Genomic DNA, 17,808 nt, shown 5'->3' on the forward strand with positions numbered 1-17,808 from the left:
CAGATCCTGCCCTGCGGAGGCTTTCCAGGGCAGCCGGGGCAGGAGTGGAAACCCGGACCTGGCTCCTCCTCTGCTCCAAGAAAAACACAAGCACCTTCTTAGGAACTGGCTCAGTATCGCTCCTCTCCGATGGAAAAAAGAACTGGAAGAGGCAAACATGAAAAAGGCAGGGGAGAGCTGGAAGGATTCAGGGATGGCCAGGAGTGGTGGGCGACCAGGGAGGGGGCTGAGCCTGGTGCCGGTGGGGCCGTTGCTGGGACGGTACCGGCTGGCGGGTCTCCAGGCTGGGCACGTGGGTTGTACCAAAAATCGCTGCCTAATGCTCTGTCTCCATCTTTCCCCCTCGCAGATGTTCATTATGGAGAAGGTGGAGGGCACCCAGTGCAGCCTGCACGAGTTCAGCATCACCGGCTCCACTTACGCCCCCGAGGGACAGATGTGAGTGTGGGTCCCCTTCGCTTCGCGGGTGACACGGGGTGGCCCTGGGCTGGCAGCATGGTCGGGGCGAGGCGGGAGGGTCGAGCTCGTGGCCACGGCTGGGGGACCCCAGGCTCGCCTGGCAAGCTGGAGAGAAAGGGGGGGTTTCCGTGGTGGTTTGCAGCTGCACTGAACCCCGCCTGTGGGGACACCCGCTGAGTGCTGGTTTTGGCCACGCTGGGCTTGCAGGCGTCGCATGGGAGCTGGGGCAATTGTTTCACCATCCCTCATCGCCGGCTCCTGCCCGACACGATGTGGGGGGCGGGTGCCCCGGCTCTGCCTGCTGCCCTCCCACTGCTCAGCAAAGGGTGTCCCGCGCGCTCGGCTCCCCCTTTGTTAGCAATCCCGATAAAATGAGCCCGCTTTGAACCGGAGAAGACGGCAAGTGTGGGAATAGCGATGAACGAGGCTTTTCGCCATACGTGCTCATTCTCCAAATTTCTGAAGCCTGCGCATTTTCAGTGTCGGCTGGCAACTGTTGCCCCTGCCCCAAGCAGGACCTGGGGCTGGCAGCTTGTCCAGGGGCCGCGCCTCCGGCGATGTGCGGAGGGACTTGCAAATGGCCGCAAACCCCGGCAGAAAAGTGCTCCCCGAGCCCCGCGTCCTCGGCAGGGACAGCTGAGATGGGGCACGATCCTACTGATGTCAGGACACGTTTCGGGGGAGACGTGGGCTTTGCTGAGCTGCAGCCAAGGGCGGGGAGTGGAAGCCAGGGGCTTTTCCCTGGTGTGTTATTACACAAATGGGGTTTTCTGCCGTTGTGTTTGTTTATTCCCCCTCCTTCGAAGGGAGGTGATGATCCCCAGTGTGGGGGAAGTCTGGGAAGGAGGAAGATGAGAAGCTCAGCTGATGGTTGGAGCACTCTCCGCTCCCCTTTGCTTTGCTGTGTGATCCTGAGCATGTTCTTCACCGCGATCCCTTCTGCTCATCTGTGGAGCGACTATAATTCATCCCAGCCTCAGACTTAATTTCATGAATATTTATAGAGCCAATTCAATCCTTGGCTAGGAATCTCTATTAAAAAGTGAGCCAGGTCATAAGCTGGTATCAACCAGTGCGTTTCAATTAAATGAGGAGGACTGAGGAGCTGAACTCGTGTCTGCTCCCCTCTGAAGCTGCAGTGTCCCCTTTCCTCCGGGGACTGCCTGTGGTGAGGCTCTGCATTGATCTGCAGCGATTCGTGTTGCTTTTGAGTTTTGTTTCAGCCCCATGCTCGCCCTGTGCATCAAGGGGGGATGCGAGGGCTCGCTGAGGTGTCATGGAGAGAAATCCCCCCATTACCCCAGGGCTGGTGGGACTGAAATGCTTGGAGGACTCGGTGGCTTTGCTTTAGCCTGGTCTTGGTGTGGGGGATATTGTTTGCTTGGCCTCGGGTTTGCTCGTGTTCCACGCAGCACCCATCCAGCAGCGCCTTTGCTGATGCGTTTCCTGGCGTGCGGATCTCGCTCGGCTCCGTGCAGGGGCAGCCAACGATGGGGACGTATCCCCCCATCCCTTCCCAGCAATATCCAGAGGATCACACGCTGCAAAAGCCATCCCTGGTATTTCCACCTTCCCAAACATCAAAACCCAGCCAAAAGTGCCTGTAGGCTCCCTCCTCCACCCGCGGCCTTCCCCCTGCCCGTGAGCCGGGGCCGGGCAGCATCCTCTGGGCAGGAGGCAGCGGCTCTCCCCTGCCCGCTCTCAGCCCGGCGCGGCTTCTTGTCCCTCACCAAACAGATTTTTCAGATTTTCTTGGCCGCTCCCTGTTTTCCGCTCCTGAGCTGTAACAAGGGCTCCAAAATGTTCTTTCCATTGGGAACCAGCAGTGGAATAAACTGATCCTAATAAATGCCTGACAAATTATTTTTCCAGCAAGCAGATGACCGGCTGGGTTTATACAGCTCTAACCTGCAGTTACCTCTCCTGGAGTCGGGATAATTTTTTAGTTCCCCTGAAAACCACTGCTGCCGTTTCTGCCACCGGGCAGCAGGCGAGAAGCAGCGTCCGGCTTGACTGGTGTGTTCAGGGCTGCTCCTTTCCAGTGACATTTGTGCTCCTTTACATAGCAAAGAGCTGCTATTTAGGAAGCAAAGGCCACAGTTCGCCGCTTGCTTGGAAACAGCCACAGCAATGCAGTTGTTAAATTTGTCTGCTGCTTTTAAATGCTCCCTTGGGTGCCCTCCGGCTCGCCGGAGCACGAAGCAGCATCACGGGGAGGAGAAGGGACTTGCTGCCAGTCCTACAGCTCCTCTGGATCCCCAGCAATCGGAAACCCCTCGGGGAGTGAACATTAACTTGAATTTCTTTGCCCCTTTTCTTGTCCATCATCATCAGCCTTTTGACAGCCCCTGCTTTCAGGTCCAATGCTCTTTTGAGCTCCTCTGCAGCCCCCTTTATTCTGCGGCACTTTCAGGGTTTATTTGCCTCCTGTGATATTTTATTTGCAACTAGTCCTGCCGCATTTGGTAAAACACATAATGCGAACCCAAGTGTTTATTGCCAAGTCTGGGGCTTTAACTGGGCTCTTCCTCCCTCTTTTCAGAAAATTTTACAAGGGATATATAGGAGAAGCTAAGTATTATTTGAACGTTTAACCCGGTGAAGTGTAAGGCTTTGGGGGTTGTTTTCTCCCCGCAGCCTGAAGGACGAGCAGCCGGTGCAGTGCGGGCAGTACGACGGGCTGGTGGAGCTGGCCACCATCTGCGCCCTCTGCAACGACTCCTCGCTGGACTACAACGAGGTGCGGGGGGCACCGGGGCTGGGGCGGCAGGGGGGCACTGGTGAAGCTCTTCCCTTCCCTGCGGGCCCCTTTGCAGCAGAGGTTTGTCCCTTGGGATCCCCTGCCCTGGCTTCAGCCCATCCCAGGTCAATGCTCTGGGAGCCCCAGGGTGGTGCCGTGGGCGACAGCATCCTTGGTTGGAGCAGCAGGTAGGGGATGTGCTCTAAAGCTTAAGCTCCAGCTCCTTTTTTTTTTTTTTATTACCCTCTAGTCCAAAAAAGTCTACGAGAAGGTGGGGGAAGCCACTGAAACAGCCCTGACGTGCCTGGTGGAGAAGATGAACGTCTTCAACACTGACACCAGCAAACTCTCCAAGGTGGAGCGAGCCAACGCCTGCAATTCGGTGAGTGGGGAGAGGCTCCTGTGAGCTCCGGTGCCGGGGGATGGGAGGGAGAGGAGGGCTTTGGGATGACTGTTATTTGAGCAATAACCACTTGCAATGATCTAAGGGACTGATCTGCCGCGAGGATGCAATTTCCTGGCTCGCAGGGGGCTGAGCTGTTTTTGGAGCAGAAGATAGTGCATTGGCCCTGGGGGCCGGGGCCGGGGGGACTCACCTGGGGCCACGGGGAGCTTTGGAGCGGGCGATCCCTGAGGCTCAAACTCAGCCCAATCCCTGCTCAGCCGGGAGAGAACCCCTTGGTGATGGCCAGAGCTCCGGCTGCAGATGAGGAGGTCTGGAGTTTTGTAGCTCTGCAGCAAATCTTTAGGTGCCTGGTTTGTGCTGAGCAGCCATCCTCCATAGCGTGAACCAAACCCTGTTCCCCAGAGCCGTGCCTGCCTGAACGAGGCTTGCTCTTTGGAAATATCTATTTTTGATGTGAAAATATCCCATGCTGGCTATTCCCCTACTCCAGCTCTCCCTGTCCTCCTGGTGAAAATACACTTTATTTCATGTCTGGATTTACTCAGCTTTGGTATCATGGTTAGATCTTATAAGGTCTTTGCTTGCTCAAAGGAAGGGCTCTCTGTTCTGGCATTTCTTCCCCAGATAGGTCTGCGCAGGTCATAATAAATCCCCTGACCCCTTTCTGATAAGGGAGATGGAATTTCCCAGCCGTACATCAGTCCGGCAGCTGCTTCGTTACGTGTGCCCATCACTGCCCTTCCATTCAGATGCCGGGTTGGGTTCAGTCACTGGTGCTTCTCTCCTTGCTCTTGTGTTTGGGCAGGGACAAAAAACCCTTCCTTGGAGTTTCCTGGCAGCGTTTCTTCACTGCTTCTTGATTTTGCTCCCAGTGCCTCTGTGCTTTGACATCTCCAGTGGGATTTCGGGGTTTCCACGGCAGCTGGCTGCTCCCAGGTGTCCTTGCTGCTGCACTGAGCGTGCAGTGCCCAGCGGGGACAGCACTGCTTTTGTGGGCACAAAACTTCCCGCCTACGTGTAGTCACTGCACTCATACCCTGTGCTGGGTTTCGCCTTCAAGAGCCGCTTGGTGTTTGCCTGCTATATCCACAGACAGTCCCCGCGTTTTGCGTGGGCAAATCCCCTTGCAGATCTCTCCACCTCCCCAGCTCCCACTTGCAGCTTCATTGCAGTAGGAGCATCCTTTTAACTCTGAACTTACAAGGTTTTACCCCAAAAGGAGTTTTCTTTTCCTTTGCCCCCTTCACTGATTTATTTAGATTTAAGTTGCTGTAAAAGTTCTGTGCAAAAAGCTGCTTGTGTCCCCATTGCAAGCAACACCTTCCTGGCAACAAAAAATAATAATTGTGTAAGCAGCTGAGCCATGCAGAGCAAGGTTGGCATCAACGTCCCTGCTGCCCTCTCCAGAAAATACTTTGGATCGGCCCCAGTTGCCCTGCTCATTAAATGGGATTTTTGGGACAAGACCAGTCCTCCCAGGAGCTGGGCTCAGCTGCTGTGGTGCTGGTGCGGGTGCGTGAGAGGGAGATCAGTCTGAGGAGGGCTGGCTGCTATCTTGTGGGCGTTTGGCTCCTTAAGTAACGAAGTAGGAGCAATAGTAGAGCCTGGTTTGTGGTGGGGTTTTGGGGGGTGCTGGGGTGCAGGAGCCTGCCTGTGGGCACCGCCTGTGCCATGGGTCCATGCGCTGGGGCAGCCCCTGCTCTGTCCTTGCCTTTGCAAATCTGTGGGTACCATCTAAGTGGGTGATCGTTAGTGCTTAGCTGGCAGTCCTCAGGGTAATTAGCATGTCCTGAAATGAGCCTAATTAGTCTCAGCTGCAATGCTGGTTAATTTGATGGGAACCAATCCAGCCTTGGGTGTCGCTGGTGCTCCCGCTCCCACTGACCCCTGTGGGTGCAGGATCAGGGCAAACCCCTCAGCTGTAATCAGTGGGATGCAATTCCCCTTCCTGCAGCGCAGCTGGAGCCCAATGGGGGAAAGTCTCACCCGGCTCTCTGGCAAACGGAGCTTTATCTTAGGCTACAGCAGCTGTTTGGCATCCCATGTGGGGTCAATAAAATAAAGCTCTGGCACACGCTGGCATGCACTGTGGGCTGGGCAGCAATGGTGTAGTTGGAGGAGTTAAAATTCTCCCGAAAAATTGCACAGGGAAAGCTCCTTCTGCTTTTTCCACTGTCCCATCCCTCCTGGCTCCTGTGGTTGCCTTTCTCCTCCCATCACTGGTGCTGTGCCGGCTCAGCAGGGCTGTTAGCCAAGGCGGAGAGCACCATGTCCCGGCTCAGCCCCACGCCGTCCCCACAGGTGATCAAGCAGCTGATGAGGAAGGAGTGCACCCTGGAGTTCTCCCGCGACCGCAAGTCCATGTCGGTGTACTGCACGCCCACCGGCCCCGGCCACAACTCCGCCGGCAGCAAGATGTTCGTCAAGGTAGGGGAGAAGATCCTCAGCACCCTGCAGGATCCTCCTTCCCCATGCACACCCCAGCAGGATTTGGCCCTCACTGCAGTGGGCAGTGATGCTTTGCAGTTTGTCTCCTCCCTTAGCTGTCGGGGGGGGGGCAGGAGCCAGCAGGTAGACTGGTGTGGTCAGGGAGGAGGTGAGTCTTTGCAGTATTGATAGGAAAAAAAGGAGGTAAAATGATTTAGAGGAAGGAAAAGGTGCTGAGTGTGGTGGTGCTGGGGCCAGGGGAGAACTGCCTCTGTGCAAAACTTGGGTGCTTGCTTTTATTAAAGGCTTGGACCCTCCGGACAGTCATGCCCAAAGGGCGATGTCCAGCTTTCTACTGTAACCAGAAATAAAATAGTGTTTTAAAGGGCATTTTCTTCCCAAGAGAAGAGATGGGGCAGGAATTTCCCCCCTGCTGACTCTGACAAATTTTGTATGTTGTTGTTCCCACTGGGAGATCTTCTGAGTGGGTGAACTCTGTCCTCCAGGTCAGGTTGGGACCCTCCAGAGCCACCACATCTGTGGCCCTGGCGGTCCTGGGTGAGCTTTTTTAAGAGGAGCAATAGAAAGATTGCAAGTTTTACATTAAAAAGCATTGTCGGGGGTCCTTTGTAAGGTCAGAAGGGATGGGGTGAGATGCTGCGATGCTAAAGGACATGTTTTCCTGAATCGCAAAGGCATCGCAAGCATCCACTGAGCATCCCGCTGGCAGCGCAGTTTTTCAGCGGAGACTTACGGCCCTAATCCCCTCCAGGTCTGAGAGGGGATCCGTGGGGTGGGAGTATCCCGGGCAGACATGTAGGTTTTGCAGGAGTCAGACAGATCCCTCACAGAGCAGATCCTGCTGTCTGGTGCCCTGGCGAGGGTTTGTCCTTCCCGGCTGCGGTCCCGGTGCGCTCGGTCGGAGGCTGCCATCTAGCGCGCTGAGCCGCCGTGCCGGGATGTGCGTGCTAGAGTTTTGGGGAGATTTCCTTCTCCTTTGCCCAAACTTGGTGCCGTCCCTCCCTCCGGCACTTCCTTCGGTGCTGGCAAGAGATGCTCATCCTCCAGCTCATAAGCGCTCTGCTCCTCCCCAGGGTGCCCCGGAAAGCGTGATCGAGCGCTGCACCCACATCCGCGTGGGCACTGCCAGGGTCCCGCTGACGGCCCCGGTGCGGGAGAAGATCCTGGGCAGGATCCGGGACTGGGGCATGGGCATTGACACGCTGCGCTGCCTGGCCTTGGCCACCCACGACGCGCCCGTCCGCAGGGAGACCATGCAGCTGCACGACTCTGCTGCCTTCGTCCACTATGAGGTATGGCACCAAGGGCTTTCTCCAGGAGCTTTTTTCCTTATTCTCAAAGTTTTTCCACCCACTTCCAGCTGCCTCAGCAGTATTTTCTCTCTGGTTTCTCTGCGGCCACCAGGCAGTGCAATGGGTCAGCTTCTCCACTGCAAACCCTGGTGCAAAGCTGCATGCAGCGGGGCCGGTCCTGAGGCCAACAGCCCCATCCCACTGGGCATCCATCCCCATGGGGGGGTCCAGGGGCCACCACAAAGGACAGGGAGGAGGGAAGCAAAGTGGAAAGGTGTGAGGAGCAGCAGAGGGGATGGGAACATGCCGTTGCACTGGGGCTATAGAGTGCATCCATGGGGCTCTTGGTAGGAAACCTCCTGAAGGTTTCCTCCCAGGGGAAATCCCCGTGCCCAGGGTGGTTTCACAGCGGGGAGGGAAGCAGCTGCGTCCCTGGGGGTTCATGTGGGTCTGGGGCTGTCCCCCCCAGAACAACCTGACCTTCGTGGGCTGCGTGGGGATGCTGGACCCTCCCCGCAAGGAGGTCACCTCCTCCATCGAGATGTGCCGCAAGGCTGGCATCCGCGTTATCATGATCACCGGTGACAACAAGGGCACAGCAGTGGCCATCTGCCGCAGGATCGGCATCTTCTCAGAGAGCGAGGATGTGGCCGGCAAAGCCTACACGGGCCGGGAGTTTGATGAGCTGCCCCCCGAGGCGCAGCGGCGGGCGTGCCGTGATGCCCGATGCTTTGCCCGCGTGGAGCCGGCGCACAAGTCCCGCATCGTCGAGTACCTCCAGTCCTTCCACGAGATCACCGCCATGGTGAGTCCCCCAGGGATGCCCCACCACCCCTTGGTCCCCTCCTCTTCACCCGGCCCAATCCCTTGCACCCCGTTAATCACGATTTCATGCAGACAGGCGACGGCGTCAACGATGCCCCGGCCCTGAAGAAAGCCGAGATCGGCATCGCCATGGGGTCGGGCACGGCTGTCGCCAAGTCAGCCGCTGAGATGGTGCTCTCCGACGACAACTTCTCCACCATCGTGTCAGCCGTTGAGGAGGGCAGGGCCATTTACAACAACATGAAGCAGTTCATCCGCTATCTCATCTCCTCCAACGTTGGGGAGGTCGTTTGGTGAGAGCCTCCTGCACCGGGCACTGCGCTGGGGGGAGCAGTGGTGGGGATGCGTCCCCTGCAGCAGGTGACCTGGTTGTGTCCCCTGCCCCTGGCAGCATGTGGTGCCCAAAATTGTAACCCCAGGTACCAAACTGAGTAGCTCTGCGTTGTCCCGCAGGGACAGGGGGATTTTTCTTTTGTGGTTTTACAAACACGCCACCCCCCGGAGCTGTTTTGTTAATGCACTGCCTATTTAAGCCCATGCCAGCGTCTAAGACAGATGTGGATATTTGTGGATGGGCTGTTGTCACCAGGTCGCACCGATACACTTTGCATCAGGTCGTGGGCAGCTCTCCCTCTCCGCTGCCCATCCCTCCCAGTAAGTCAGTGCTGTCCTCAGCAATGCGGGCACAGCCTTGGAATCACTTGGGCATCCTTTGCCCTTGCATTTCAGCAGCAATGGGAATCTGCATGGTGTCAGTGGTTGGGTTTTGACCACAAAGCAAATTTTAATAGCAACAGGAACAAATTTTAGCTGCAAAATTCAGTCCTGGACTTCAGGATCCTGACTCAGGGGCGTGGGTTTGTCTGCAGGACTTTGGGTGAATGTTCAGTTTGGGGTGTTTGGATTCAGGGTTCCTGCTCGCTCGCCACTTGCACAACACAGACACTTCCTCTGGCTGCCCTGGAGCTCATCTAATTCGGCATCTCTGGTTTTTTTTCCCTGCAGCATCTTCCTGACGGCCATCCTGGGCTTGCCCGAGGCCCTCATCCCTGTGCAGCTGCTGTGGGTGAACCTGGTGACAGATGGGCTGCCGGCCACCGCGCTGGGCTTCAACCCCCCTGACCTGGACATTATGGACAAGCTGCCCCGCAACCCCAAGGAGCCCCTCATCAGTGGCTGGCTCTTCTTCCGCTACCTGGCCATTGGAGGTGAGCCCCCGCGGGTGCCGGTGGGCAGAGGACGAGGACGGGCATGGGGTGCCATGGGGTAGGGGGCTCCTTGCCAGGCGCCTGGGGGTAAGGGTGTCTCTCTCGGCCACAGTGTACGTGGGCCTGGCCACGGTGGGCGCAGCGACCTGGTGGTTCTTGTACGACGCCGAGGGACCGCAGGTCTCCTTCCATCAGCTGGTGAGTCGGGAGGGGAACGGGCCGACATGTTGAGCAGATGGGTGAGGGCATTGGGGTCTTTCCTCTATCTTTCTTCTGTGGTTGCTGTAGTGTTCCCAAATTCCTGGTGGAGAAGACAATAATTTAAAATAAAAGCAAATTCTCTCCTTCAGGCTCATGTTTCCAGCCTTGCTTCTGCCAGCAACCAGCACGGTGGGAAAAACTTGATTCAAAAAAGGTGAAAGTAGCTCCTGTACCTGATCCCCCATTGAAAGGGATTGATTTTTACATTACTGTAGGTCTGAACAAAGTGGTGGGAAAGCGGTTGCCATCGCACCCCAATGTCACGTGCAATGGAGGATGTATTTTTGATGGATATTTTGGATGGTGTGTGTTCAAACACCTTATTAACTGCACGCAAAAATCTCTAAGCCACTATCCAGCCATAACCCCAAAGCCCCAACCACAGCAGAAGCTGGGTCACTTTAGACAGTTTTATCAGTTCCTCTGAACTGTGGGATATTTAACAGCACCCCTAATAATCAAGGTTCACCATGTGCCCCCCAACCAGTCGACCTCTTCCTCCTCTTTCCTGCCTTTCCTACACTGCTGCTCCGCCGTGTATTTACCAGCGGTTTCCTGTGCCGACAGAGGAACTTCATGAGGTGCACCGAGGACAACCCCATCTTTGAAGGAATCGACTGTGAGATCTTTGAGTCCCGATACCCGACCACGATGGCACTGTCTGTGCTGGTGACAATCGAAATGTGCAACGCTCTGAACAGGTAGGGCGGCTGCAGGATTGCTCTGTATGCTCTACGCATGACTGATTTTGTGTAGGATCTCTTTGAGCATCTGTTGGTGGGCTGAGGGCTTTGCTTTGACTCAGCAGAGCCATTCAGAATGTTCTCACAGGGGACCACTGGGCTCACTGTAAATAAACTCCTCGAAGCCAGTGTGCTGCTATCGACAGCGGTGGAGGAAGGACCGGATCTGCATCTGTCAGCAGTTTGGCCCTGTTAACGACTGGTCCTAATCTGTGCACGGCTGGTTGCGTTGAGATGGGTGTCCAGATCGAAATCGCAGCAAAGCCTAAAGCTGAGCGGTCTGGAAGAGAGGGGCTATAGCGTACAGCCTTGGAGAGGAGTGGGAACCCCCAGCTCGGCCAGGCGCGGGGAGCAGGAGGTTACTGGGGCTAACGCTGTCCCCTCGCTTTCGCAGCGTCTCTGAGAACCAGTCGCTGCTGCGGATGCCACCATGGCTCAACATCTGGCTGCTGGGGGCCATCGTCATGTCCATGGCTCTGCACTTCCTCATCCTCTACGTCAAGCCCATGCCTGTGAGTGCCCTGTGCCACCTCCACGTGCAGCCCCGGGGGCTTCTTCTGTGGGCAAGGGCATCCCCTGGAGCAATCTTTGGGTTTGGAAGCTTCTGGGACCATTGTCCCCAGCATGTGCCCTCAGGACCAGGTTCTGTGACTCAAACCAACATAGGGACTGGGAGACACCCTGCCCCAATGAGACTTTACTTAAGTCAGAAGCTCTCCTTATAGGCAGCGCAAATGGGTATGGATATCTCAGCTCCCTTTGGAGGCATCACCTCCCTTTGCAGTCCAAGGCTGGTGATGCCTCAGTTGATGCCTAAGGGTGCTTAAGATGAAGTGGGTCGCTGCGCCCAGGGGGTTACATTGTCCCTTGTCCCCTGCTAAGCACCTGTGAGCACATACAGTCTTAGCTTGAGCCTCACTTTCCTCATCTGCAGGAGAGATGAAGGATGTTGTTTTTGACTGATCTTGGCCAAGAGCCACCTTGGGATCATGACAGACCTTGAAGAAATCCTGTTCTTCAGGCTGTCTGGATCCTCCCTCCTTGTACCTGGGATGACCCTTTCTCAACCTGTGCCATACAACAACCTGACCTTTAAAACAAACAAAAAAAATCCCACCTCCTTCCCTACTGACATGTCCAATCCTTTCCTCCTTGCAGCTCATCTTCCAGGTAACCCCCCTGAGCTGGCCGCAGTGGGTGGTCGTAATGAAAATCTCCCTGCCCGTTATCCTGCTGGACGAAGGACTCAAGTACCTTTCCCGCAACCACCTGGATGGTGAGCATGGTCTGCACCACACTGGGTTGTGTTTGCTCCATGGCGCTTTGCTTGGGGTTCATGGTGGCTTCATGGACACCTCACCTCCTCTGCTCGTGTGGTGTCTGCACCTGCATGTTCATCCACCTTTGCTGTGAAAAAGGGACTTTTTCTCCTACCCCTTTCCTTCCTGGGTGCCACGCCAGACAGAGCAGTTGGTACTTACATCTGCTTGAAATACTCCCTTAGGAGCTGGAGCACTAGATAAATCTGCCATGTGTGTTTATCCACCTCCTCTCAAACCTCTGGGAACCGGATCCCTTTTCTTAAAGCAAAACAAATCAAATACTGGTTTCTAACGGAATCCTTCCTTTTTCCCCTCAGTCTTCCACCCCTCTGTGGCCATCCTTATCTTGTGTTTGCTACCTCTATGTTAAGATCAAACGAGAGCTGAACGCCTTGCGATGGGATTGCCCTTGGCCAGCAGCTCTCGGGATCCGTCCCGTGGCACACGTGGGGGAGAAGCAGCTTCTGTGACACCAGGGCAGCGGTTCCCCTGTGCTCCTGGGCTGCGTGCTGTAAATCACAGCATGTGTTTAGGCAGCCCTTATCTTGTCTTTTTTTTCTTGCAAAAGATGTTGCTGTGGGTGATATCTCGGCGCTGAGTTGAACCTGCAGGTTTTCCCGGCAGCAGCTGTGGGGCCGTGGCTGCTGAGCGGTGCTGTGCCTGCCACAGGGCTGGCCCCTCTCCAGGAAAACAGATTTTATTCATTTTTTTAGGGTGTGTTTGCCCCAACAGTGACAGTAGGGAGAAGAAGGGCAGGAGAGACCTTGTCCTTGCCGGAGGAAGATGTGGTGGCCCTGGGGGGGCAGATGAGCAACCTGAATGTGGGGACTCGAGGTTCTTCCACAGCGTCATCTTGCTCAAACCTTTTCCCCCTTTGAGCAACCAGCATCCTAGCAAACCCCTCCTTTTACCTTCACCCTTTAATAACGACCCAGGATAACTGTGCAAAGCCACTCTTGCCTTTCAGGGCTGAAGGCAGGTTCATCCAGCCCTGGCAGGGAGGAATGTGGGGGCATTGTAACAGCTCTGTTTGGTTTCTCATGGAGCAGAACCATGCAAAAAGCTGGAAATAATGAATGGGAAATTATTGCAAGCAGGAAACGATCACGAAGTGGTTGCACTCCCCATCACCGGGTCCCCGCGTGCTGGGGGTGCTCACGTCAGCTTTCCTTTCTGTGGTGAGCTGATGGATAACCACAGCGATTGCTCAGCGAAGCCTCTGCTGAGAAACAGAGGTGCAGGGGCTCCTGTTTTTACAGACCAGATATAAATGGTTTCTAGCTTATTTTTATTTAACTGTTGCATCTCTCAACGGACTAATAGGTGCTTTGCATCACCCGGGTCTGTTTTATCGTATGGTTATAAGCCTGTAGCAACAGTTTTATGGCGCGGCACTGGGCTGGGGCGTAGGAGAGCTGGTTTAATTCCTGGCTGTTGCATCCCATGCATGCCCTTGGTCTTCACTTCACCATCTGTGATCTGGGGATGAGTCTGTCTTTCTCCCACACTTTGCATTTCTCTACAAAAACTCAGTGCTGTTGGAGGAAGGGCTCTTCTTCAGCTCTGCCAGCACAGCTCTGAGCACAGCGGGGTTTCTGGCAGGCGTATGATCCTTTTGAGTCCCATCATACCAGCTCAGAGTGTTTCCTCCTCCCATGCCTTGCTCCCAATGTGCCGGGTCCTCTGAGCCACCCTCATCCCCACGGTCACGATGCTGCTGATGCTCACGGGTCGCTCTCTGTCTCATCCAGCAATCCCATGCAGCTATTCAGTCATGGCTACAGGGCAAAATCATGCTTAAATCATCACATTTGAAAGGAATAATTGAAATCCTGCATCTTCCTAATTCCTCTGGGCTTTGAAAAGCAAACAAAAAAACCTCCAAAAGCCACTTTTAAATGTGGTGTTGTGATTTTTTTACCAGGCATTCTCAGGACGGTAAGACACATGTGGAGCGGGGAGCACCAGTTGAAAACCTGCAGGACTCCAGAGCAAGGGTTGGCTTTCTTACGTGTCTCATCCGTGAATGCCGTATTCCTGTGTTTCCTCCAAAGTCTTGCTCGTGTGTGGTGGGGACCTGCTCGGACCGTGTCCGGGTGAATGTGGCTTGGAAAACCAGCCAATAATGGAGCCCAAGGACCCCGTACCCAGACAGGGTCTCCTTTCCCACACTGACCTCTGTGCTTTGCTTCAAAATAAGGTCTAAAAAGCCCGTGAAGCAGCCATTTGCATGGCAGTTTTGGTCAGGGGCCAGGCTGCTGCTTGGTCTCTGCAAGGCAGTGCTTGGGGATGGTCTCCAGCGTGGGACCTTCTGAGGGACGGCCAAGGGCGTTCAGTTGAGGGATGCAAATGTATAGCTGTGAGTTCTGCTGATGCAGGTTTTGCATGGAAAAGTTTCTCCTTTGATCAGATTTAGATAAGTCGTGTTTCCATTATGCTGGATTTTCCTTGTCCTTGAAGCCTCACAAAGCTGAGACTTCAGTTTTCACCGTGGTCTCAGTGCTTTACATTCCTCTCCTCATCATCCCGGTCACTCCTAGCCTCTCATCTTGCATGCCTTGCATGCATCGCTGCCTTCCTCCATCTCTGGCCCCTCTGCGTTTTCTGCTGTCTCAGTTTTGGGATGCAATGCAAGTGCATGGCTGAGCTAGGTTGGCTTGGTGGGACCTGCAGGTGTTCTGGCCAGGAACGCGTCTCCAAGACCCTCTCAGGTGTCCATCACACAGATACATGCTGGCAGGCTCACAAGGGCTGACGACCCTCAAGGACCTCTTAGTATTTTTAATATTTGCTGTCCTCTGTACATTTAAGTGTCTTGCTTTCTGAGCCCTGTGGCATGCAGGAGGAAGGTTTCCAGGCATCTGTGCCAAGACTTTGCAGAAGTCTCTTTTCTGAGTGGTTCTCAAAAGGTACAAAAACCAGACAGGACACGGAGATAACCCTGGTGCTTGTGCACCATCAGTGCGCTGCTGTGACCACCCCGCTCTCATCCAGCCTTCCTGCACCATCCCTGGGACTCCTCATCTTCACCGTCTCGAAGCAAACCTATCGCAGGTGTCGGTGTTGCCACTGTGGTGTTTTCACTTGTTTTCAGCGTGTTAAGCAGCCAGCCCTGCCCAGGTGCTTGTGCTTCACCGTTTCTCACCTGTGCTGTGGTAAAAGCAGGGGCAAGTCAAGAAGTGGGTGCTTTCTGCAACACAGCTGCAGAACTGCCCCGACAGCAGCAGCGTCACTGAAAATCAGAAGTTTTGATGCACGAGAATTGTCTTGGCATGTTCTGTGGCAGATTAGCATTCATGCAGCCGTTTGTCCTTACACTCGCTGAGGACGGCAGCCCCCAGGAGGTTTTGCGGAGCTGCAAGGTGGTGGCCAGACCACTGGGTCCCTGTCCCCACCGGGTACCTGTCCACTCCCCCGCGAGTGGTACCACGCTCTGCAGCCTCCTGCCACCGCAGCTGATGTGCAGGCAAGGTTGCACCCTTGAGTGAGCATCTCCACCACCAAGGGAGATTTGTCCTCTTGGCTGCAAAGTCGGCGTCAGCTTTATTATTTAACATCCTCCCAGAGGAGAGCAGCTCTCAGAGGTGGCTGTGCGGTGACAAGTGCGTCACATTCCCTGCCAGGGCTCTGCATCCCTCCGAGACAGCCCAAAATCTGCAGTGACCAAAATCTCTGTGTCCCATCACAAAAAATCTCCAGCACGTAGCAAAAAGGAGCTTCTCGCCCTCATCTTCCCTGTGTACCTGCACCTGGGGAGGAGGGCAGCCCCCGAAGCTCCCCGGGAGCGGAGGGGCTGCTGCAGCCACCCGTTTTCCCAGTGGAGGAGGCAGGCATCCCTCTCCCCGGCGCGGCAGAGAGCTGGGAGCGAGCGGCCGTGGCTGCCCTTGTAGGGTAATCTCTGTGCGGAGCTACCTTGGCTGGGCGCTGGCGCCGGGGGAGGAATGCGTCCCCACAGGCCAAGTCATTCGCTTGAGCTGTGGGATGCTCTGAAGGAGAGCAGCACCGCACCTTTTGGTGCTGGAGTCTCTCCAGACGGGATTCTACAGCTCTGCTCCCTTGCTTTTTATTTTTATTTCCACCCCCCCGCCCCTGTTTTTGTTTGATGTATGCGCACGTGCCCTGCTTTAGAAATGGAAGAGCAGAGGGAAGCTCTCGGTGCTGCTGCCCTGGTATTGCAAAGGGGTAGGAGGAGGATTTCCCGTTCGGTTTTCTCCTGGGGTCTGGGCTGAAGCTCAGGGTGCCCTGGTGCAATGGGGGAGATGTGCAATTTTCAGAACTACGAGGGCTGCAGTGTTTCCCTCGGTGGAGGGAGTGATCCGGGCTGGTGGCTGGAGCCTGCATCCCTCCAGCATCACCTTTTACAGGAACGTGTTAAGAGGAAAGTTAAAAGCAATAAGGAAAAACCTCCCGAAAAGCCTCGGCTGTGCTGGTGGGGAGCAGATCTTGTAGGAGATGAGCTTGCGTTGTTCGGTTACAGGTTTGCAAGAGTTGAAGGGCTGTGAAACTTGGTGCGAGGCAGGATCTAGATGGATCGTGACCACCCCATCAGTGCTGCAGACAGGTCCCTGCATCCCCCCTGCTCCTGCCACCGGTGTGCAGAGAGGAGAGCCAGACACTGGCACGTAGGGACCTGCATCCTATTAAAGCAAAGTAGGTGCCGGACCCTCGGCTGACTCACTTTCTGAGTTCTGATGGAAACACCCGACTCGCTCTGTGCCGGAGGGGTTAGAGGCCCGAGAGGAACATTTTGAAGAGCAACTGCCGTGGTTAAACGCTCGCTGTCGACGCTGCAGCTGTGTCCCCTTCCTGTCCCTGCCCACCGTACAGCGCGGCCGCCCCCCGGTTTGCACAACTACAGCGTAAAGCATTTAGGGGAAGCGCTGTGGCTGGCAAATAACCACCGTTGTGTTACCCGGTGGGGACTGTTTAGCTGCCGGAGCTGCTGAAGAGACACCCCTGCAACGCGGAGGAGATGAATTTTGATCGTTGCAATGAGATTTAATACAGCGTGGTCACCAGCATCCCTGCTTCGCTCTGAAGCCCGCGGTGCAGAGGTCATCCAGAGGGATGCTGCCGTTGTAGCAATCAATTTTATCTCAGGATGTGAGGGCTGGGCTCTCCAGCCAGCACTGGAAAGAAATTTTGGCAGAAGTTGCAAAAAAGTTTTTTCTTTCTCTCTCTCTCTCGCTCCCTTGTTATTTATTTATTAATTCCCCTGGAAGTTTGTCATCACCAGGGTTGGCAGCGCAGGCGCTGAGCCTCGCTGGTAACCCCAGGCAGGACTGCCATTTATCAAGAGCACATTAACAGCGGTCCTCTGCGAGATGTGCCTGGTGATGTGTGCAGCGATGAAAGATAGAGAAATAGGGTCAACAGATTCACGATAAGTGATTTTTCTAACTCTTCTCAGAAAGTGCTGCCTTGTGAGTTGTTTTATCAGGAAAAAAACTGTTCTGGGCAGGCAGAGCTGCCAGCAGGGTCTCTCCCACCCCTGGGCTGAAGAGTAGCTGCTGCCTCGGGGGGCCCGGGGACGCTGCTGTTGAATCCTTGAAAACTGGGGATCTAGTTGGTGTGAGTCAAGCTCTGGCAGAGATTTCAAGGCTGCTCACACCAAGGTCAAGCTGAACACCATGATTTTCCTTTGGGCCACGTGTTGCCTGTTACCTTCCACGTCTGACTCCATCCATCAGTAGGGTGGGGAGAAGGGAGAGGGGCAGCCCTGGGGCTGGGATAGCGGCTGCAATGGGTAGATTTGTGCTTGGTAGTTGTTCTGGAGGTATATATGGATGTAAATAGATATATATATATATATAGTGTGTGTGTAAGTGGTGTCAGCTCATAGAGCAACATCCATCTGTCTGGCTGTGGCAGAGATGGGGCTTTGGGATGGGCGGTGGTATGCAGTGACCTTCCTCCTCTCTGCACCACTGCCTTTCCCTGGGTGCTCCCTGATGCTCTCGTTACCTGCCTGCTCACCTTCCCACTGTTCTTGCCTGCATGGCTCCAACTCATCCCTTTTCCTACCTCCTGCAGGCTGAGCGTGCTGAGCCTTCCTCGCCCGGGGACCGGCATCCTCCTCGTGCAGCCTGAGCTGCTGCCCCTGC

At 55.2% G+C, this 17,808-nt stretch overlaps 1 protein-coding gene across 3 annotated transcripts in view; it reads left to right on the forward strand.

The window, feature by feature from the left end:
• The window catches only part of ATP2A3 (ATPase sarcoplasmic/endoplasmic reticulum Ca2+ transporting 3), a 59,508-nt gene that overhangs the window by 36,544 nt on the left and 5,156 nt on the right, over nt 1–17,808 (forward strand). The window contains exons 9-21 of one of the 3 annotated variants that reach the window (XM_082328464.1): nt 350–438; nt 3,097–3,199; nt 3,450–3,581; nt 5,907–6,032; nt 7,127–7,345; nt 7,815–8,150; nt 8,243–8,463; nt 9,176–9,378; nt 9,491–9,576; nt 10,207–10,340; nt 10,777–10,894; nt 11,541–11,658; nt 13,629–13,701. In XM_082328464.1, the coding sequence (XP_082184590.1) occupies nt 350–438; nt 3,097–3,199; nt 3,450–3,581; nt 5,907–6,032; nt 7,127–7,345; nt 7,815–8,150; nt 8,243–8,463; nt 9,176–9,378; nt 9,491–9,576; nt 10,207–10,340; nt 10,777–10,894; nt 11,541–11,658; nt 13,629–13,701 (1,958 nt within the window). Of the gene's footprint in view, nt 1–349; nt 439–3,096; nt 3,200–3,449; nt 3,582–5,906; nt 6,033–7,126; nt 7,346–7,814; nt 8,151–8,242; nt 8,464–9,175; nt 9,379–9,490; nt 9,577–10,206; nt 10,341–10,776; nt 10,895–11,540; nt 11,668–13,628; nt 13,702–17,808 lie in introns of all 3 variants that reach the window. The other 2 variants (XM_082328465.1, XM_082328466.1) reach the window with 2 other exon arrangements.

The sequence above is a fragment of the Platalea leucorodia genome (genome assembly GCF_965183815.1).
Source record: "Platalea leucorodia genome assembly, chromosome: 16".
Classification (NCBI taxonomy): Eukaryota; Metazoa; Chordata; class Aves; order Pelecaniformes; family Threskiornithidae; genus Platalea; species Platalea leucorodia.